This window comes from Apis mellifera, linkage group LG2 (genome assembly GCF_003254395.2).
Source record: "Apis mellifera strain DH4 linkage group LG2, Amel_HAv3.1, whole genome shotgun sequence".
Classification (NCBI taxonomy): domain Eukaryota; kingdom Metazoa; phylum Arthropoda; class Insecta; order Hymenoptera; family Apidae; genus Apis; species Apis mellifera.
The window spans coordinates 281,750-305,783 of record NC_037639.1 but is presented as its reverse complement, the minus strand read 5'-3'; the positions used below and the strand labels follow the sequence as shown (position 1 = coordinate 305,783).

Here is a 24,034-nt window from a genome sequence, read left to right as displayed (position 1 = left end):
TTTTTATAATAAATAATATCTTTTATAACAAAAAGTTTAAATATAAAATTTTATAATTTAATATTTTTCATTTACAAACTTTGGCTATAATATACATTTTATTTTATAACAAAATATTATATAATGCTTCATATTATAAAATAATTACAATTAATAAATGTAATTAATATTTCTTTCAAAATTTAAAGCTTAAAATTTAATTCATCGATTGTTAAATTAATCTTTAATTTAATTTATCTTTTTTATTTATAATAATATATTACTTTCTTTATAATAATATATATACATATATGTATAAATATAATTTTGAAAAAAATTAATCTATCACATACTGAATTATTTTTTAAAAAGTTTCATTTGGTTAAAGCTATTTCGTTATTTTTTGCGTAAATAATACTATGAATTAATAATCATATAATATATAAAAATATCTAATATCTTATACCTTAACAACATAATTTGAAGGAAACAGTCCAGTTTTTCCTTTTAATCTACCATACCACCAACCACCTTCATCTGAAATTAATATTAATATTAAATTTTATATAAGAATTCGAATTAATTTACAGTATTATAAATAATAAATAAATAAATAAAATGACTTATAAAATAAAATAATAAGATATTTTTAAATCATAACATTTCCTGTACTTGATAATAATTCTACTATTATTTAGTATAAGAAAGTTTGTTCGCATACATATTTTCCTTGACATTTAATCATCAATTAAAAAAAAGTACTTTGGACAAAATTATTTTTAATTTATTTTCTTCTTATTTTAATTTCTAGAATCACCTATTAAATTTTCTTCTTATTTTGATCAAATTCTGTATTTAAAGTTATAAAAAATTCAATTGAAATAAATCGTATATAAAAGTAAATTTACAATCCTTGTATAATGAAGATATCTCAAGTGATTCGTAAATGTACATCTTTTTATAATAAATGAAATTTATTTATATAAATTTTATATTATAAATATTACTTATAATAATTTTTATATATAATTTTAATATTAATATTAATTTAAACTTACGTTCTTTAAGTATTTCTAGAATATCACCTTCTTTAAGTTCTATTTCATCCTTATCTTGAGGTTTGTAATCGTATAAAGATTTGGCTTTAGGTAAACTAGGAAGAGCTGGTTTTGATGGATGTATTTTATTATTATTCGAAATAATACGAGATGCGTCATTCTCAGTTTTATTCACTTCTTGTCTTGTGTTTTGTTCTTTATCTGTTTGTATATTCTTATTGTATTTTATACTTTTATTATTACTTGCGAGATCATTATTATCAATCGGATATTTAAAACCTGGTATATGCGGTGGAGGTGGCTCCGAAGGAACTGGAGGAAACTTCAGTAAACCTATTTAATCGTTAATAATTATTTAAAATTATTTAATTATCATTTGTTATAATTGTCATATATTATATATTATATCATATATTATAAATATAATTAAAAAAATTAATTAAAAGAATTGAATAATATTATATTTGTAATAGTTACAAAGAATTGAATAATTTGAAGCTTATTATTATGCATTTAGGTATCAAGAAACAAAAAATCTTAAAACTTTAAAAGAAATTTCAAAAAAACGAGAAAAGATATTAAAGATAATAAGAATTGATATTATGTTATTTTTAATAACAATGTTTTTACGATTATATAATCATATTTTTAATATTGAGTTTGTTAATATTTCAATTCAAATAAAAAAAAAAAAGAAGTAATAAGCTTATTATTAACTCACCATGTGGAATGCCGTTTGGATTGGTAAACATACCCATTAGAGGCATAGAGTTATTTTCTAATTTTCTTAGCTGCTTTGTTACTTGCTTTTTTTCTTTCGTTTGCGTAGATGCATTCAGAGAATCGACTGTTGTCATGTTTGATATTATAGATAATTGTAACTTAGGTTTTTCAGGTACAGTTTTTGGTATGGTTGATTTTGAAGATAATGTATGATCAATGTTAGAATTTTGAAATTGTTTGATAATTGTAGGTTGAACAGTTGATTGATGAAGTGACTTATTTGAGGCTGATTGTAACGTAACTGGTGGAAAAGGATAATTATTCTTGAATGTATTGTATTGTTGATTTACTGACATTATTGATTTTTTAATATTCAATTCTAAAACAGAAATAAATACAATTGCTTTGAGTATTGAGATGATTGGTAAATTTCAATTGATAGAAAATAGAATAATATTAAAATTGGAGAATATAAAAATTAATAAAGAAAATTATTTTTTGAAAATATTAATTCTTTTTTTCTTTTAAATATTAATTTATAAATCAATTTATAAAATGTTTTATATACGATTTACATAACTATGATTCTTCGATCTATTAATTAAAAATTTTTCCATTTATGAATTGTAAAAATAAAAATATTAAAAATAGTAATTTTAACTCTTATATTTAGATTTATTTTCTAAATATTCTATGAAAAAAATAATTTCTTTAAATCAATTTTTATACACATAAATGATCGAGATGTTTCTTTTGCTAATTTATTTAAAATTTTGAAACATAGTTCAAATATATTTACATTAATTTATATATGCATATTACTACGAAACGAGATAACTTTGAAAAGACTTGAAAAATCTTCTTTTTAAATTAAAATTATTATATTAATTTTTTATCATTTGAATTGTTATCATCAAAACTTATAATATTTATTTGAAATATTTTTTTTATTTTATAATTAAAGAGTTTTTATGAAATAAAATAAATAATCTATGAAAAAAAATATAAAGAGAGAATTTATAGTTAATGCAATTACATTTATATATTAACAATTATTTAAGAACAAAATAATCTTTTTTATGGATTATGTGTAGTATTAACAATTACTTTTAAAATTGTTTTTATTTTTATTATTAACTTACTAGTAGTACTTGGTAATCCTGGTCCAATCCAGACATTTAGAATTTTTCCATTTGGCTTTAAAATTTCATTGTTACCATAATCACTCTGCATGAAATGTATTTGTCTAGTACCTCCACTTCCCCATCCTTCTTTTTTAATCTTAAATTCTAAACTATAAAATAATTATGTGAGACATATAACATTAAAAATATTAATTAATTTGTTAAATCATTCTATTATTTTCGTTGTATTAATAATCTTACTTGTTACTAAATCTTATATTTAAAATATGCCCAGTTTCTTGAACGTATTTTTTATTAAGAAGAATTAAAAATTCTGTTTTAAATATTAATTCTAATAAACTATCATAATCCTCTTTTACATGGATAATAAGAAAACCATCCTGTAATCATCAATGAATAAAAAGTATCATATATAAAAGAACAGTAATAGAGAAAAGAAAAATAGTGATAATAATAATTAGATAATGATAGTCGGAAAATATTTTTGAAATAATTGTAAATTGATATAATACACGTAAATCAAAAAATGTAAAAATTATGAAATTATTGATAACAATAATTATATACTTATAGAGTGATAACATTCTTAATTGAAAAAAGACTTAAAGATCGTTCTCAAGAATGAAAATATCATATTTTAAAAATAAGAGAAAAAAGAAAAGAAATAGTTAATATAAAAAAAAATGTATATAAAACTAATAGATATAATAGATATATTAAAGTAAAAGAGCAAAATGTATATGAAAGAAGTAAAGTTCATTTTAATCATTCTTTTGTTTACGATGTATACTATATTTAATAATAAAATTATACATTAATAATAATAGAATTCACTTACTTGAAGAGTACTTAACGATACATGACTAAGTTGATTGAATGATAATTTTCGTTTTATAACTTCCACTAAGTTTCCCTTGTCTGCACCTTTTTTTATTTGTTCTCGTCCAATAAGATACAAATATTTATTAGTTAAAATAAGTTCTTTTCTGCTCATCTATAATTTATCATTAATTTATTAATTTGCGTTTCGAATTAATTTTTATACAGATTCGTGTAAATATACCTTAAATCTTCTATCATACTTTCTTGCAGTTTCAGCAAATAAAATTTTTTCCTTTTTTCCAATTAAATTTAATATTTGAGGCTTATCATCTAATCCAATATAATCACCCATAAAATTTCTGTTCAAACTGGCACGTTTACGTTCTTTACGGCCAAACAAAAAATCAGCTGCTTCTTGTTTTTCTTGTTCACGTCTTTTTCGTGCGAAATACTTTTTAAACGCTTTTTGAATTATTCTAGCGTACATGTTATATTTCCGATCTCTTGCTTCTTCTAACATGAAAAGCTATTAAAAATGATTATACTTGTATTATAAATTTATAATTTATTAATTTTTTTTTGTATTGTAAATTTTTATGAAATTATTAGTAAATTTAAAGTATTATATTTTTATCAAAAAAATTATATTTAAATCTAGGCATATTTAAAACGATATTATTTAAAATACCATTCAAATAATATTTAGATAATATTTATATAATAAATATTAAATTACAATGCAATGAGTATCCCAATTCTAATTTAAATAATATTATCAGAAATAAGTTTAATATATTTAATAAGTTTAATAAGTTTAATATATTTATGAAAGGCATTATGTTACAATTTCTACTTAAAATTATTTTGGCGATTATATTTTTTTTCTTTTATTTTTCCAAATTAAATAAAAAAAATAACAAAATAATATAATTATAATACATATTATTATTTAAATTAATTCAAATAGAGATTTCTTAATTTTAAATTTATCTAATCATATTCTTATAATAAAATATTTCAACATTTTCTCGGTATTGCTAAATAAATAATAATTATAAAAAAAATTTATAATTCCAATTTTCAACAAGAAAGAAGATGTGAATTCTCACAAGAGAATTATAATAATATATTATGAAACTTTAATAGTATACACAAACTCATATACACAAGAAAATTAATATAATAATATAAAAAATCATAAAAACTATTATTGAATTAATTAATATGAAATAAAACTTACACTTTCAGGAGCTTTTATGAATAATTTTGTTTTTCCAAGTTGATACTGTGATTTCCCAATATTAAGGCTATTTAATATCCATTCGATTCCCTGTTTTTCATCACCGGACCAATACGGCCATGTTTCTTTCGTTAAAATTCTATATCTCTGTAAAAATTTGGCGAATGTTCTTCTATATGCAAAACCAGCTCTACGCACTCTGATATTTTCTTTTAAACCTAAATATTCTACCTAAATAGCATAAAAAATATAAATATTAATTTGAAAAATTATTATTAATAAATATCAAATTATATTATTAAGTTTTAGTTTTAATTCATGTTCAAGATGCATGATTTTAATTCTCTTATTTTTATTTAATTTTTTTTTAAAGATATATAAATTTTTTTCTTAAGTAAATATATATATTATTTAAATATTTTTTTCTTGAATCTGATTAAATTTATAAAAAAAAAAAGACATACTTGATGTTTTACTCTAACTGGATCCCAATCTCGAGGTCTTTTCGTTTCATTTGGTTTGATACATCTAATATAATGTGGTGTAGATTTCATTAATTGATTCATCAATCGACTTGCTTGATTTCTTATTTTGTTACCAGCAGTAGTAGGTCTAGATTTAAGCGTTTTCGTTTTATTTGTTTGAAGTTCTTGCGGATACAATTTGTGAACCAAAGAACTGAAAAATCATAATATATTTCATATACTTTTAATATCATATTTTAAAATAAAATTATATATTGTATTTTTGATTTTTGATTTATATAATAGAATAATAAAATAGTATTTATTTATTTCTAGAATAGATCCAAAAATAAAAAGAAAATTTATAAATTTCTTGTTTTAATCAAATTAAAAGATAATTTCATTTTTTGTCATATCTTTTTGAATATTTATCAGAAATTTTATATATATTATTTAAGAAATATTAATATTTCTATTTTTAAACTATTTTTAAACTATTTTAAAATCAATATTATTTCTTATATATAAAATTATATAAATTTTAAATACAAGATAAAACTTAATTATTACCACATTAAGATTAAATTATTGTATAGTTTTTATATTTATCAATTAAAAGCATATATATTTCTTTAAATATTTATTATTACCTAATAAACTTTCAAAACTTTATATTATTATTTAGAAATTTAGAAATTTATAAATAATAATAAAAAATATTTGAAGCGTTATTATACTCATTATATGTGTATAACAAATTAGAAGATAATAATAACTCACTTTTTGCTTGTTTGCATTAATTCCACAAGATCAATGAAAAGTACATCACGATTTTTATCACAAAATCCATCAACCGAATAAGAAACTACACCAGCATAATGGTAAATAGCAAATCCATCATTCGTGCTTTGGAAATGTTCATGTTTATTAGCTGCAGCTGCAAGTTTCTGCAATTATTACTAAAATTAATCGAATGAATAAAGATTGTAAAAAAATACTATATAACGAAGAAAATAAATTAATTTAAATGAATTTTTTAATGTTAATCACATTATCTTATTATTCATGTTATGTCAGTTTTTATAAATATCAATATATAAGGATATTTAATATAAATGTTTAAAAATTTTGATCTTTAATAATCTGAAATAATAATTGCAAAATTAAAAATTATTAGTAATTAAAAATTGACAAGAATATCACTGGATATATAAATAAACTATTATCCAATGTATTTGCCAAGAAAATAATTTTGAATTAATAATTAATAAATTTAACAATAAATTGCTTTTGTTAATATTGAATATTTAGCTATGTAAGAATTTTATGCATCTCATTTGTGAAAAATTTGTGAAATAATTTATTTCTGTTGTGTGTAAAACATTTATTGGAAAAATAGAATAAATTTAAAAAGAAAAAGAATTTAATCTAGAATTTTTTTAATTCTATTCAATTTTTTTAAAATTTATAGATTTATATGAAAATAAATGAGTATTTTTTTTTTCTTCTTTTCAATCACAATTTTCATCACAACATTGATTTTTCAAGATGAATGTAAATCTTTAATGAATGTTTTCATCTTAAATAATTGTGGAAAAACGTGTGAAGATAATCTATATATGATATCATATTATAATATAAAACTAGTTTATGAAAATTAATAGTAATTTTTATATATAGCATCACTTACCTTTTGCAAGTTTGCATCTGCACCAGTGCTACCACTATGAAGAGTTGCACATACATCATCAAGTATCAAGAAGAGCCCTGGTAAACGTTTGCCTTCCAAAAGTTCGACAACAATTGCGTTATTAAAATACTCTATTGGAGTCCATTTTATATGTTCCGATACATACTCTTCCTGAAAATTCACAAATAATAATTTAAAAATTAATTATTACTAGTATGACAATTATTAAACCAAATTATTTCCAAATTCAAATTTTAAATTCTATCCTTTTTCTAATCTTTTAACATGATTTTTTAAAACAGAATTATAAGAAGACTTTTAAATCTCCGTTAAATATTGGCTAAATCGACCATTTATCCTACATCGTTTCGCATAAATAATTCACACGATCTTATAGCTATTCGTTCAAATCTCTTTGGGATTTGAATTGGTAAAGTAAATGGTTCCGCTCCGAATCTCTTTTCGATGATCCACGAGGACAAAAGATGTCTTCAAGAGCGAGCAATTTCGTTGTTTTACGAATCTCTAGCGTTTTTTTGCACGCTCTAGTTGCGTCAAAAGTGGTACGAATCTTTTTGTTTCCAACCCATAGCTGAACTAACAACTGCATTACATTTTACGTTAACAACAATCTCTTTTTAATCTGCCAAGTTCTTTTTCTTCATTTTTTATATGATGAATACTTTAATTAGTTTACATTTTATACCTTGCTTATTTCTGGAAATTTTAATATTGAAAATTTATATATACAATTTTCTAGCCATTTAAACGACCAATATGTATGCAGCTAACGATAGTGAATTCTATTTTCAAATTCCAAGTTTAAGATAATAATTAATAATTTATATTAATTATTAGATAATAATTATTATATTAATAATATAATTAATAATATAATAATATAATAATAATTAATTATATTATATTAATAATTATTAATAATTATAAGATAATAATTAATAATTTATATTTTGTAGATAATAATTATAATAATAATAACAATATAAATTTATCAATAAAGATAAATTCTCGTGTTTTGATTCAAATAAAATTATATCGATCGAAATTAAAAAATATCTAAGAATATAAATTATAATATAAATAATATTAAATAAATATCTATAAAATAAATATAATATAAAATAAATATTTAAGAATATAAACGAGATCATTTTCCAAAGTATTTTCATGTATGTTTATGTACACAATTTCATCAACAATTCATAGAAACTTTTTACATAAATAAAATGAGAATAAAAATTCAGGAGAAAGAACCGCAAATTGGGCACCACTGTTATGTTTGTTTCATTTAATAAAAAAAAATACATAATCGTTACGTAAAAGTAATTTACGTATACGTTCATGAAATGGATTATTACTTCACACAAGTTAATTAAATCAAACGATATTATGTTCGTGGGAAAGAAATTTCTATTGTTTTGGAATGGGAAAATTAAAAAAGTAGATAATGCGAAAGATAAACGTGTATATCTACTGTAGATTCGTTATTGTGAAAATTTTTAAAAGTTTTAATACTTATAACATACTGTTTCTAAGAAAATGACAATTTTAATGATACAATTTATATATAAATAATCACAAGTATTTATAATAATAATATAAATACTTATATGTGAAAACTAATAAAAAATGAAAATTATTTATTATTTATATATATATGGATTTATAAGAATATAACATATATATAGAAGTTATTTGTATTTGTTTTAACTTCATAAAAATCAATCCTGGAAAGATACATTACAAATATATCAACACGTTATAATAAACTAAATGATGAATTAATCAACTAAACAGGAGGAACTTTCACTTTAATGAAAGGTACAATATTCTATACAATTAAAACTTTCACTATGTTGAAGAATTAAGTAATATATTTACGATGTAATTATTATGTTTATCACGTGATAAACGGCTAAACTTTTATTTTATACTACAAATACATAATTAACGCTTTCTCTTTATTGATGAATTGAAACGTTTACAATTATTATGATTATTGACCATAATTTCTTTTATTTCTTTTTCTGTTTTCATTTATTATTATTTATTTAATATTATTACTATATTTTATTATATCTTTATATTTGTTATATTATTTTATTTCATCTTTTTTTATTTCTCTTTTATATATAAAATATTAAAATATATTCGTATACATTTTTTGAAGAGTATATTTATTTTAGAGATGAAATATAAAAGTTGAGATATAAAAATATCGAGACATAAAATATATTGAATCTTATTTATTAAGTTGTAAGCAATTTAAGTTAGATGAAGCAAGACAGAGATAGAATGGTATGATGCCCCAGACTTTACCTTTTTCTTTTAAGACAAAGAAATTATTAATTTTAAACATTTAACTAATTATTATATTTAAAAACGAAATGCTATTTTTGTATTTTTGATCTCTCATCTTATTTTGGTTTGATTAATTCATCATAGCTTACATTTCATCATAGTCAAATGTACATATAGGTATATATCTTAAATATAATACAATCTTAATATTATTAATTTGAAATATGTTTGAATTTTTTATATAGATTATGATCATTAAAAGCCACCTAATAATTTATTTATATAATAATAATTTAATAATTTAAATTCTCATATGAGATTAAATATAAAACAGATTTATCATCAATGCATTTTTGTATAATCTTATTATCATTTTCATGTTACATACAATATATTATTAAGATTGAAAAATGAAATATCATTAGAACAAAAAAAAAAAATTATAATTAAATGGCGATGGTCAATTATTTTGACATAAGAATTATAATTACAATCGATCCATAAAATTCAAATTTGATATGAGATTGATAAAAAAAATATATATCCTTCAGAGTCGAATTCAATTTTTATTATCTGTATATTCAAGTTCAAGTTAAAATTAATATTTTGAATATTCAACGTTTGGATGATAAAAACTCAATCAATTATTCAAATTTAAATGAAATAAACATCCAATCGAAGACGCAAATAACCAAATATAGTGAAAATGATTATTGATAAAGTTTAATCAAAATCTTAAAAATTTAAATGAATATTATTGTTTTGTTTATTATATACTTATATAGTACATTTATACTTATAGATAATATGTATAAGAAGTTTAGTTTAAAAAAATTTTATCAATTTTATTATTAACTTTATTAACTCTTTACTTGATATTTAGAATCCACTATAAAAAAATAAAAAAATATTAAATACAAATGCAATTAGAAATTAACATTTAATATAGATAAAGTTAAATTGTAACGCTTTATTTATTTTTTTTTTAGCAATATTTATTAATATACACATAAAAAAATATAAAAAAAATAATATTAGACATGGAAAGAAAGGACAATAATGCAACATGTATGAAAAAAATTTTATTTTAAAACTATATATCTCTCGATAAAAGAATGCTCCAGATAGGGTCCCTAATGAATCGTTTTAACCCATTTTCTCAGCTTTGAATAGCAGGATTTCCTGTGACATCTTCTACACCGTCGAAAATAAAACCGTTCCGTCATTACACTGCAACTGTATATTTTGTTCCAAGAGATTTCCATGGATAATGAAACCGTTAAGTCTCCTCATTTTAAAATTGATAAAATCTTCTCATTTTAGTCATCTCGACTATATAGACGACTAAATAAATAAATAGATATATAGTCACTAACACACAACTACGTATAACAATTTCAATCAAGTATTCATTCGTTAAGAAAACATTTTTTAGTGAAACAATTTCATAATTATCCATTCATTCTCATTATATAAAAGCAATTCAAAGAATAGAAATATGTAAAAAGATTAGTTAGTTATTTAAAATTAAGAGATTATATAAAAATAAAAATAAGTTAATTGTGAACAATTATCTGACTTCTTGCCTTATATTTCACTGTCATTGTGGCTAATTAACCCTTAGGATCACGAGTTTTAGAAATCTACATAAAGACTCAAGTGGAATCACTGGATTTTCACTATGGATTTTTCTAAAATTTAACATTCTAGATATGTATACTTCAAAATATTTAAACAATTGACGTAAAACAATTGAATAAAAAAATTATTACAAAATATCAAGTAAAAATTCTCAAATTATTCCATTTAGAAACCTAAGGAAAAAGAGATGTATGCTAATAAACTAAAAAAAGAATTCTTTGGAATAAAATATTTCACTTTTGATTTAATAAATTTAAGTTATGCAAAACGCAACACAATATAATAAAATATTTGAGAATTATTTAAAAAAAAGATTTCCAAATACAAAACTTTTATTTTTTGTATTATTCGTATAATAATAATAAATTTAATATTTTAATAAAAAGTATTTACAGTTTTTTAAAAATTGGAATAACTTATAAATTCTTGAAAAAATTGTTATTATTATAGTTACTCGATATAAATATAAAAATAAAAATGATGTGTTAAATAATTTTCTTGCACGTAAAAGTATTGGAAAGATTTCACTTAACTTAATTCTTTTAAATGAAATACCATATATAAATACACGTACGTGTATGCACATAAGCATACACCTATATATGCGTGACACGTTCGAGAAAGCCTGCTATTATAAATGTATGACAATGATGTTTTTTTTTTTTTTTTTTTTTTTTTTTTTTTTTTTGATTACATAAATGAAAGAAATTCATTCGGAACTTAATAGATAAAGTTGAAATAATATAATATAATATTTGCAATATATATGAATATTGATTTCGAAATACATTACATTATTGTTATTTCGAGTTAATATCTGATAATTTGCGATTTTAAAATATAATAAAAAAATTAATTATCATAAAAAATTTAGTTTTCAAAAATTTTCAAATAAATTGAATTTGAAATTAATTCATTTTTATTAAAATATGTAATTGATTATTAATTGTTTTTCTATTATTATTATCCCTTTTTGGACAATTTTTTATCATCTTTTTTGATAATAAATAAGAAAAATAATAATTAAAATATAAAAAGAAAATTCTTTATTTTACTTTATTTCCAGGTAAAAAAGAAACTTTTGCAATAATCAACACTCGAGATTATTTCAAGAATACGATTAAAGTTATTAAAGTACTTTATAAGTTTTTTTCTAATTTTTAAAAGATTAATCAATACGTTTCAATTATTCTATTATTAAAACTAAAATTTTCTTAATATTTCGAAATTTAATACTTATTACGAAGGAGGATAATACACGATATCAATTGTAACAGTTATACAGGGACAACTGTGGTTAAAGGAGGCACATGCTCTGAAAAGAAAGGAATCAAAGGAGAAAGTAAAGGATAGAATGAAAAAGAAGGAGGGAGAAAGGAAGAGAAAGAGAGAGAGGCGATGTTTCACTTAGCTATTTCATTACCTTCACTCGATCCTTGGCCGCAGTGCAAACAGAGCCATCATCTGTGTAACGCGCGTTCAATCGTTTCAGGATCGCCTCATAGATCGATCATTTAAATTTGCGTGGGAATCATGATCGATAAATTATTTCACCAACAAAAAATGCCAAAATATAAATGCCCGATCGATTGACATTTAGCTGTTACAAAGTGATTAATCATTGTTCGTTCAACCTTTAATTTGTTATAACGAGATAGCGCTGGATTATTTTACATTGGAGTAACCGGTGCACCAGTTTTTAGACAGCTGCGATCGACCGCAGCTACACCCACGAGATTTATAGATCCGGAAAGATCATATTCGTATTAACCTATTTCGATTTATTATATTTCTCAGGTACGTATTCACATTTTGATAATAATAGATTAATTTATCTGAAATGGCTTACAACTAATGCAAATTTTATTTAATAATTATTTTTAAGGTAATAATAACACACCTGACCTATTAAATCAATATTTATCATTTGACAAAATGTTATGATAATGTTTGCAACAGATAATATGATTGTAACGCAATGAATTAATTGTTTGCATTGTAAGGAAATACTATTTTATAATAATCTTAATCTATTTTAATAATGCGTAACGTAATTGTTATAATAAAAAATGTAAATAGAATAATTCAGAATTGTTATATTGAATGAAAAATAAATAGTTCGCTATATAATTTTAATTTATTTCGAAAATTTAAATAAAATTTTTTTAATTTAAGAAAAATAAATAATTTATTATGATATTATAAATATTTTTTATATTTACTTTCATTGTTTTAAATTTTATAGAATATAATTTAAAATCGAATTGGAAAATTACAAAAAAGTATCAAGTAGTTGTTTACAATACTACAATATTAAAAAAAATTTTATAAATTATTGATAACCATTAATAAATTAATAAAATATATATATATATAAAATTATATAGTTTTACAATTGCATATAAAACATTGTAGAACATAAAAAAATCATATTCAAATTTCATATCAGATAATTGATAAATTAAAATATTTTTTGCAAGTCTTGACTTTTAATTTAATAAAATGTTTTATAAGTGATATTATTAAATGGAAGAATATTTCAATAATACAATATAAATTTTTGATAATATTTCCTTAATAATAAAATATATCTATACATTAAATTTTCATTTTTTCAAATCACTTTTACATGAAAATAAAACCTCCTTGATTCTATTCTAATCAAAAATTTTAATTCATCGAATCGAATTAGTAAAATTCAATTATAGATATTGTCCTCTTACAGTATTAAACGTAATACTAAAGTAGATCTCGTAAAAGTAATTAATTTTTTCAATATACACGTAAATATAATTTCATCGTGTATTCATCATAAATACACTTACAATATTTATTTATATATATATATATATAATTTACTTGTTACTTTTTGCTATATACACTTTTTATATTCTTATAATTTTATACGTTTAGTTTTTCTACATTAGAAATACTTTTTCCTATCGTATAATTGATTTCGCATTACCAGTTCATATTTTACGATTATATTATTTGTGGTTCAAGTACAACGATAATTTTAATGAACATTTGTTCATAAATGGAACAGGATGTTTTACGATTTTTTTCTTGAAAAGAAAATTAAAATGTTAAGAATCGAATTAAAAAAAAAAAAAAAATATTCGAACGAAGATCATTGAGATGCAAAATACGTATTATTTTCAATGATCTCCAAAACACGTTTTTTAATTTCACATTAAAATCGTTACTTTTTCGAAAAAGATCGCGAAGTGTACATTTTATTGAGGATGGCTAGAAACAAATATCCATTATGACTCTCATGCGAATCATAAGTGACGTAGTAGATGTAGTAAGTGTTTCTAGTAAATATTAAATAACTTCTTAACTCTAATGTAAAGTATTTACTCTTTTCTATGTTAAGAACCGATGTTTGTATTTTACTGTCTTTTAAGAGTTTTCTCTTACACATTTATTACACATCTTCTGCGAAGATAACTCAATAATGGAATGAAATTTAGAGGATGAATAAATAAAATACAAAATTCATACGTAATTGCATTCAAATGACGATTTAACTCGACTGGAAGAAAAGAATGTGCTATTATTTCGTATCGCATCGATTTTTTTTATCATTCTATTGCATGAATAGATAAAAACTTTAAAAATTTTAATGCATAACATTTTTTTATTTTTTTTTTATGCAATTTTTTTATAGCATTTATTTATATTAATCTTTAAATATTAGAAATGAATATATAGGGTATTGATGTATTCATAAAACATCTTTGAAAGACTAAAAAATATACACAAAAGTTATAAAAATATAAATATATTAGTGTATTCATTATATAAATTGCGAAAATTTCTGATACATTATATTTTTGTTACAAAGTGTAATTTTTAATAAAATATGAATTTGATAAATAAGAAAAATATTGAATGATAAAAAATATATTTCTTACAGTATATCAATTATTTTTGTTTATTTTATAAATTAATAAAAGGAAGGATAATAATTATATTACAAGATTACAAGAAGAATAAATTCTTTAATTGGAAAGATTAAATTGATTTATATTAAATATAAGTTTCCAAGCTTTTTCGAGCATTCAAAAATATTGTTAGGATTAATTTCTTTAGAAAAACAAAAAAGTGTAAAAAATAAGAGTACGTGACTTTTATGCAATCAAAAAGAAGAAAAGTTAGAAAGAAAAGAAGCCGCAAAGCGATAATGTAGTATTGTATAGTTGCTGCGGTTCCAAACCATCTTGACAAGAACCGTTTAACAAGAAAGGATGATGTGAATGGTAAACACGTCATGCTTCCTATAAGTACTGTCTATTCAAAACAATTGATAATACCGCACGTGTGTTTGTGCGAAAAAATGATTAGAATGAAATTATATTGTATTAAAAATTTTGCAAAAACAATATTCTACAAAATAATGACATGAAAAGTATATGAAATTATAAAATTGAATCATATTATTGAATTTATATTATAATTATAATTTATAAAAATTTATAAATTAATAATAATTAAAATAAAATAATATAAATTTTATATAAATTTACAAATTAGCTGTTTTATTAAATTTTGATTAATTTTTTGAAAAAAGATTTATTTATTTATTATTAAAACGAGAAATCAGTTAAAGAAGCTCAGCTAAAAAAATGATCATTTTGAAAAAATTAATATAATTTTTAAAAAAAAAGAATCAAATTTTTTTATTTGGTTCCTTAAATATTTCCTTTGAGAAAGTTCAAATTCAAATGCATTCAGAGGCGGAAGAGAAGTTCCGCTTAATGGAATAGGAAATGGAACAAAAATAAACAAATGAATTAAATTGTAAAAGTATTATATTTTTATTCAATTTTTATAAAATATTCTAAATACGAAATAACAGTAATTTTTTTGAATTTTCTCGATTGATTTCTCATTTTATTTTAAAAAATATTATATATATTTATTTAAAATTAAAAATTTTGAATATTTTGAAAATTACTTTTATTACTCAAATTTTTACTTATAAGAATTTTAAGAATTTAATAAAAATTGTTTGAACAAATTCATTTATGCTATATATATATTATTTTTTATCAATGTTACACATAAAAGATGTATATTTATAAGATATTTTTTAAAAATTCTAAAGATCAAAGCAAATACAAGTTAGTTAAGACTCGTTAAAAATAAGCAATTATTTAAAAAAGATTTAAAAAAAGAAAAAAATTAAAAATTACAACAAATATACCTATGCAACAATAGATGTAAAAAATATCCAGGAAATTAAAAAATTGTAAATATTTCATTATAAATGAAAATTACTATATAAAGAAAATTCATAAATAATGATAATTTTTAATATTTCCTATTTCAACAATTTCCTTACGTGTTCCTTATTACATGTTGAATTTTATATATGGACAAGATAAATTATGTTTTTCAAAATTAAAAAAATAATGCGTTCCCTTTTAAAGACATATAAAAATACACAATAGAAATACGCATATCTAATAAAACTATGAATCACTTAACTCTATCAATATAAAATATCCCAATAAGGAAACGAAGCAGCAATGTAAAAATAACAATGATCGATGAAAGTAAAAAAAAAAAAAAAAAGAAAAAAAGAAAAAAAAAGAGCACCTTATATCTGAAAACGAAACTTGAAAGTACAAAAATGCGGTACATAGTTACCGGTAGAAACCTGAGTCATTTGACAGACCGACTCCACGTGGACTCTTACGTTCACCGAGTATAAGCGAGTACGTTCACCAGGGCAACGAATGCACTTGCACTTTTTAAGAGAACCTGTTTCCACTGTAACGCGAACCTACATTGAAAGAACCACACCCACTAGAGAACTCGAACCATAGATCTGTTTGGAAAGGAGGACCTTTCCGTTACTATGCTAGGTGAACAGCCATGATTATAAATTTTATCGCGAGTTATTTCCTTCGATACGTTTGAAAAGTCTGTATTCGAAGCAAAAAATTAGAAAGGTTTATTTACGTGGTAAATAAGTAATAATGGTTATTGATTGTTTACTATTGTATTAATTAATCAATATAAAGCAAATCTAAATGATTTCACGATTATATTATTATATTCTTTTATAATGTCAATTCATTTGATTGTTGTTATTTAAATATATGAAATTAATAATATGGATTTTAAAATCCATCAATACATTTTCAATACTATACTAATAAAGTATTTATTAAAATGTTATTATAAAAGTAGCATTTACTAAATTATTTTTTAATACATAATCAATACATATTTTTTAATTCATTAATTGTGCAAATTCATGTTATGGAATTAAAAAGTAAAATTTTAAAAATGAATACAGAAACTAGAATTTTAAAGTAATGAATAAAAAAAATACATAAGTTTTATATTTTAGATAATGATGACAAAATTTTAAATTAGTTAATAATAGATTCTTTGTAAGTACTCTCCTTGATTTAAGATTTAAATGGACTAGTTAAAAGAATTAATCTTGTATAACTGTTACAAGATAGAACCTAAGAACTCGATGTTTATTAGAACGAATCGTCACATCTAAGAGAGAATGTAATTTCATATTCAAAACTAGCACACTAGTTTACACGAATGAGGTGGATTTTATATTATAATATTTCATAATTTTATTTTTTTTATCATTCGCATAAAATAATTATATATTAATTATATATTAGGATCGAACAAAAATTATATGATTATTTTTTTAATATTTAAAAATATCCTTAATCTTCCAGATTTAGTGAGATATTTCTATAAAATTAATTTTTGTGGAGAGAACTTTGAATTTTTAATTTTTTTAAACATATTTTTAAATATATTTTTCAACTTTTAATTATTATCAATTATAAATACTTTATTTTTAATATTTATAGTTTAAATTTATTAATAAATGAATATCTGATAAATGACCAACCTATGAATACTTATACATTGATAATTTTCTTTAATTTTATCTTATTCCAAATCTAATTCAAATTTTTTTATCAAAATTTATTCTTAAGAAACAAAATTTATCATAAACAAAAATATATTTTTATTAAGTAAAAATTTATAAATAAAAATCAATGAATTTAACATTTAACATTTACAATACCTCAGAAATTTTTTTGATTAAATTCAATACTTAATGAAGAATAACCATATATATTATTTTTAATATCTTCTTTATCATATGAATATCAGATTTCTTTCTTTCATTAATTTTTTTCTTTATTTCTTCTTTCTTTGCCAATTTTGAAAATGTAAATTATTATTACATCATTATTATATTATTATTATTACAGTTTTTAAAAAGAGATATAAAAAAATTCTAATTTTTTTTATAGAATTAAAATATATATGCCTATTCATCAGTATATTTATAATTAAAATACTTTGTAAAAAATTTTTTTACAAAACTTTGTATACAAAAAATGTTATAAATAATATAACATCGCATATGATTAACATGACAAATGATTATTTATTATTTTTATTTTATATTTAATTTCATTATTTTATTCATTCTGTGAGAATTTTTATGAAAATATATTCAAATTTACTATTTTACCATTAAATATTTAAAAATAAAAATATAGTAAAACAAAAATTCTCCAAAATTTAATAGGTAAAAATGAAATTTTTAATTTAGATACTATTATAATGATATATTTCGAATATATATAAATAATTTAATTTTAATGAATTTTATGTTTAATCATATGTTGTTTAAATCAAAATGTTGTTTAAATCAATTCTTTTCTTCTTCAATTGAATATATTTCTCGAATTTTTTAATTATAAAAACTGTGCCATATTTAATATATGACTTACGTAAGTGAAACAAGAGAAATTGTATCATTTTGTTCTTTAAGGTTACTCTTGCGAACAGGTAAAACTTTCACTGCGTTTATTATAACGTGCTCTGTATATGCTGTCTCATTTGACTGACCAGAAATGCTAATGTTTTCCTGGTTTTCATTTCTTATAACTGTAGTAAAGACAAATAACATTCTTTTATAAAAAAAAATTATGCATTCTTAATAATTTCAAAACTAAAATATTTTCTATGAAAACAATTTAATTTATTTAAATCTAATTTATTATTATTATTATTATTATTATTATTAGGGATAAGCAATCATAATTTAAAATTTTTTCTTCCTCGATTGGAATTTATTTTTGTTATTTTTATTTTTAAAAATACTTATGTATATTTTTTTCTTTATGTATATATCTATTTATATAAAATACTATATGTAATTAAAATATAATATAAAATAAAAAAATATATAGATTATGATTATTACATCAACATTCTAATTAAAATCAATATGACAAAATAAAATTTATCAGAAAAACCAGATGTAATAATCAAATAATCATTTTTTATGATATAATAATTTGTTAAATATAAAATTAATAAATTTTGAGTTACTCTTTAAATATTTCCAAAAGATAAAATATTTTGCATTTTTTAAAATGAAATTTAATCAAATTTCATAATGTTTTTAAATGTTTCTTTATTTACTTATTTTAATTATTTTAATAAACAATAAAATCTTATAATTTTTACTGTTTTTCAGAAATTAAATTAATGTTACTGTGAACTATTAAAATGTAATATTTACTTATAATATATGAATATACTGTAAATAAATAAATAGTGAAGTGAATGATCTATTCATTCGAGATATGAATGAAATATATAGGGCGGGAACAGATGACTGGTATGAGGTGACTCCATATGCAAAGATAAGTTGAAAAAAAAAGAATAATTGCAAACATTTCTTGATTCTATTTTCTAATATTTATTTTTATTCAATTTCAAATTCTTTTTAATCAAGTATTTAATTTTTATTTATTATTATTTATTATATTATTTTTATATTTCTTATATTTAATTTAATTTCCAAACATGATTTTCTTAAAAAATATTATTCTTTTTTTAAAATTTATTTAAAGATATATCTTTTGTATCAAATATTTTACATTTACCAGACATTTCACATTCAAGATGTTAATATATTCATGGAACATGGTGAAAGATCAAAACAAACATTTGATATAAAAATCGATTTATAATTTATTAAATTATAAACTATTTAAGTTTTATTTTATAATTAGAAACAAGATGGAGATAAAATGACTCTAACTTTATCTAACAAATTCAGAATTAAATTATTTATAATTTAATAAATAAAACATAATCCGATATTTTTATATATTAACTTTTATTTTTGGTTTCTAGATATATATTATATATATTTCCAAAGATATATATCTATATCATAAATATATATATTAACACATTCTTAATAATTCAGAAAGAAACTTTTATTTACGAATCTTATAATATTTTTTGAAAATACTGAATTCGTCTAATCATAATTAAATACAGAATTGTGCTGAAATGCGTAATTTTAAATACATATCCAATACATGTAATTATATATAAATTTTATAAATAGTTTTTTATTTTATTATGTATTTTTCTATTATCAAAATGAATCAAAAACTTTTTTAATTATCTAATATTTAATTTTGAAAAAATGATATATTAATATATAAATATTTTTTATTTGCATAATAACTAACAGAAAAATTATAATTATAAATTTGCATTTCTACAATTTTTAAATTTATATAATAAGATTTTTATTTATATAATAAGAATAATAATAATATTTTTTGACTGTCTAAAATTAAAAAATTTAAAAACAAAATATTAAAAATATGAAATCATATTTCAGAATGTTAGCAGCAATCAATTATTATACGGCAACGGTGCTCTTTGCACTCATGCATCGATCATTCTCAGCTATGGTTCTTCCAAGGCCGCCTTCTTCACCAAATTATATTCAACGCTTTGATCGAAAAGAAAATGATCAAAAGTTCTATGAAGGAAAGCATTTACAAAATTTTTTACAAAATTCTAATGTGGAAAGAGCTAATACCAACGATTACAGGTATATAACAAGTATATTTACAATTAAGCTATTAATTTGTTTTTGAACTTTGTAAGAGCTTTTAATACTAAGCATATTTTCTCTATTTATTCTCTAACTAGTTTTAAAATCACATTACTATTACAGTTATCAAGATAATTTTTATTTGTAATATAAAAATATTATAATTGATTGCAAAATTGGTTTTATAATTTATCATATCACAAAAAATTCCCAAATTTTAATATTTGTTTATAATTCTACTATTAACTACAAAAATTATTCGTAAGTATTAATAACTTTCTTATGTGATTTTTAGATTTTTTTTTAAGTCAAATTTGAGCCAAATTATCAGTAATTATTTAATGAAAATATTGTATTAATTTCTATATAAACTATTATATAATAAATGAATATTTTTTTATTATTTACCTATATATATAATATTCATATGTATATTGTTTAGATATATATTATTGATTTATTAAATGCAAAAATAAAATATTTATAAATATTAATATATATATATATATATTATATATATAATAATATTATTCTCAATATATTAAATTATTATTATTATATATATATATATATATATATATAATGTAATTCGGATATTTTCATTTTTGCAAATCTATTTTATTAAATTTGAATATGAATCAAATTTTATTTTACTATAATAAAATTAATTCATATTATTTTTTATGATATAAATCTAAAATCTGAATAATATAGGTTTTAATCATTAAATATAAATAAACTAAGAGTCAACATAATTAATATCAAATATGAGTTTAAAATAAACAGTTACAAAAAATTATATTTTTTTCAGTCTCGTAGAAATCGAACTCCAAAATCCGGATGAAATGGATGCTGCTAATCTTCAAAATATTGTACACGTAATGTTAAAACAATCTGAACAAATTCAAAATGAAACTTATCCTCATCCGGAAGTGATATCACATTCAATTTTCGGTGTAAGAGATGTTGGCCTAACCTCAAATTTCAAGATGAATGTTAACGAAGACAGACGTGTTTTAGGCCTTCCGAAACTTCAAAATCTTGATGAAAAGTTTTATTATTTAAAAAATAGCAGACCAAAAGTTTATGTGAACGTACGAGGTCATAGCGGTTCTTTTCAAAAAGGTAATAATCGTCCCAAAACGACTTCCAATAACAATCCTATAGAATTTCTTCGAATGACACCTCCTCTGGAAAAACAAACTAATTGGAAATCTCATTATAATAAAATAATTCACCCGTTAAAGAAATTCGAGCATCGAATTAACACAAAACGTGAATATCAAAAACATCTTTCGAAAAATGAAATAAAGAAACTTAGTAGATTAGCTGTAATATATGGTTTGGAAGATCTCTCCACTACCGAGAGTTCTATGGTGACATCTAGCGAATTACCGAAACAAATACCTGCACCACCATCAAAATTACCGAGCAGAATATTAATGGCACAGACAACTCCTGTTCAGAGATACGCTTTAAGAAGAACAAATATATTGCCGGAATATAGTTTTTCTGATATTTGATAATTTTGAAAATGTACAAATTATGTACTTGAAATATTTTTCTCAGGTTTGAGAAATGAAGAAATATTGGATATTTTTTAAATACAAGTAATATTAATAATTTTTTTATATCAATTAGATTATTTATGTTATAGAAAATTTTTCATATTAAAGATATGAATAATTGTTGATATTTTCAGAAAATTTACTATTTTAAATCAGTTTAATTGTAAATAAATTTATTTTGTACAATTAAATTAAAGAATATGAATATTACGTAGAATATTAAATTACAAGTAGATTGCAGATGTTTATGCAAAATCAAATTTTTATAAATATAAATTAGGAAATGGAGCTTAAATAGAGATTTTCTTTATTCTTCAAATATCAAATATGTATCATGTTTCGAATATTTTATACTTTTTCTCACATCATATAACTTTTGTAAATTTTTCAAATATTCAAATTTTGTATAAATATATTTAGATAGAAATATGATATAATTAGATAGAAATTATGAAGAAAAATACACATTTCTAAAAATGAGTGTTTGTGAATCATTTTTTTTTTTTATTTTATAGATAGAGCAATATTGTATAATAAATACAAATTGTTGATTTTAACTATAATAAATAGAAATATTAAATTTACATATAAAATTTTGAATTTTTGTTTTATTATTTTGTTTTAAATAAAATTTAGATTATTTTTAATATCATAGAAAAATATTAGGTTTCTATCATATTAATTTTCATTAAAATTCATCCAGAACAAAAGATTGATGAATAAACTTTGAAAATAAGATAAATTTTATAAAAAAAGCCATCTTTTATATATATCTATTATTTTTAGATGTTATATTACAAATAAATAATGAAATTTTTTTTAAGCGATGAATGATCTTACAAATAAAATAAAAATATAAAATTAAAATCCAGTTCAGATATTAAATCTTACATAATATTAATTATTTTTTAATTATTTTCTTTTATTAAAACATTATCAATTATGATTAACACTTTTATTAGGAGATAATATGAAATAGAAATTAAAATTTTTTATATTTAATTTCGTAATATGTAAACGACACAATTTTACCTAAGATGATCATAAAAATAATCCTTACAAAAAAAATTTTGAAAACATAAAGTTTCGAAAATATTTAATTTTATTTTTTAATTTATTTTTGTACAAAGAATCACTTACCTTTCAATTTATAAATTAATACAAAAATATATAAAATTTTATTATATATATGTATAATTATAAATAATAATAAATTTTTTGTAGATGCAATACCGTTCAAAAGTATTCAGACATTTTTTATTTTCAATAAAATCTAATTATATATTATATAAATTTGCAAATAAATTAGCCTGATGAGAGCTCTTATATACGAATTTCAATAATTAAAATTTAGTTTAATTCTAACAATAAGAATATTTATCATTTATATTTTGATATTTATTATAATTAAATAATATAATTAATTTAATATAATTTTTTTTAAA

General features: G+C 20.1%; 2 protein-coding genes across 3 annotated transcripts in view; one reads left to right on the top strand and one right to left on the bottom strand.

Moving 5' to 3' along the window:
- Positions 1-354: 354 nt before the first annotated feature.
- Positions 355-24,034, bottom strand: part of LOC409530 (unconventional myosin-Ie) — a 42,058-nt gene continuing 18,378 nt past the window's right edge. Inside the window, exons 11-21 of the mRNA XM_026438976.1 lie at positions 7,122-7,292; positions 6,212-6,378; positions 5,432-5,645; positions 4,968-5,198; positions 3,969-4,253; positions 3,744-3,899; positions 3,146-3,285; positions 2,903-3,054; positions 1,759-2,139; positions 1,038-1,370; positions 355-516 (exon numbers count right to left, since the gene is read on the bottom strand). Of these exons, the coding sequence (XP_026294761.1) occupies positions 440-516; positions 1,038-1,370; positions 1,759-2,139; positions 2,903-3,054; positions 3,146-3,285; positions 3,744-3,899; positions 3,969-4,253; positions 4,968-5,198; positions 5,432-5,645; positions 6,212-6,378; positions 7,122-7,292 (2,307 nt within the window). The 3' untranslated portion in view covers positions 355-439. The remainder of the gene's footprint in view (positions 517-1,037; positions 1,371-1,758; positions 2,140-2,902; positions 3,055-3,145; positions 3,286-3,743; positions 3,900-3,968; positions 4,254-4,967; positions 5,199-5,431; positions 5,646-6,211; positions 6,379-7,121; positions 7,293-24,034) is intronic.
- On the top strand, positions 12,506-22,632 carry LOC102654355. 2 transcript variants are annotated; one of them, XM_006572032.3, is made up of 3 exons: positions 12,506-12,881; positions 20,803-21,018; positions 21,833-22,631. In XM_006572032.3, the coding sequence occupies exons 2-3, from the start codon at positions 20,804-20,806 to the stop codon at positions 22,542-22,544; spliced, it is 927 nt and encodes a 308-aa protein (XP_006572095.1). In that variant the 5' UTR covers positions 12,506-12,881; position 20,803; the 3' UTR covers positions 22,545-22,631. The 2 variants fall into 2 exon arrangements, with proteins under 2 accessions (XP_006572095.1, XP_006572096.1); XM_006572033.3 differs by lacking the exon at positions 12,506-12,881 and adding an exon at positions 19,663-19,779 and having other exon boundaries at positions 21,833-22,632.

Coding starts and splice junctions, on each gene's coding strand:
- LOC102654355 (XM_006572033.3), top strand. CDS start 20,804: ATGTTAGCAGCAATCAATTATTATACGGCAACGGTGCTCTTTGCACTC. Junction 21,019..21,832: donor GCTAATACCAACGATTACAG/GTATATAACAAG, acceptor TATTTTTTTCAG/TCTCGTAGAAATCGAACTCC.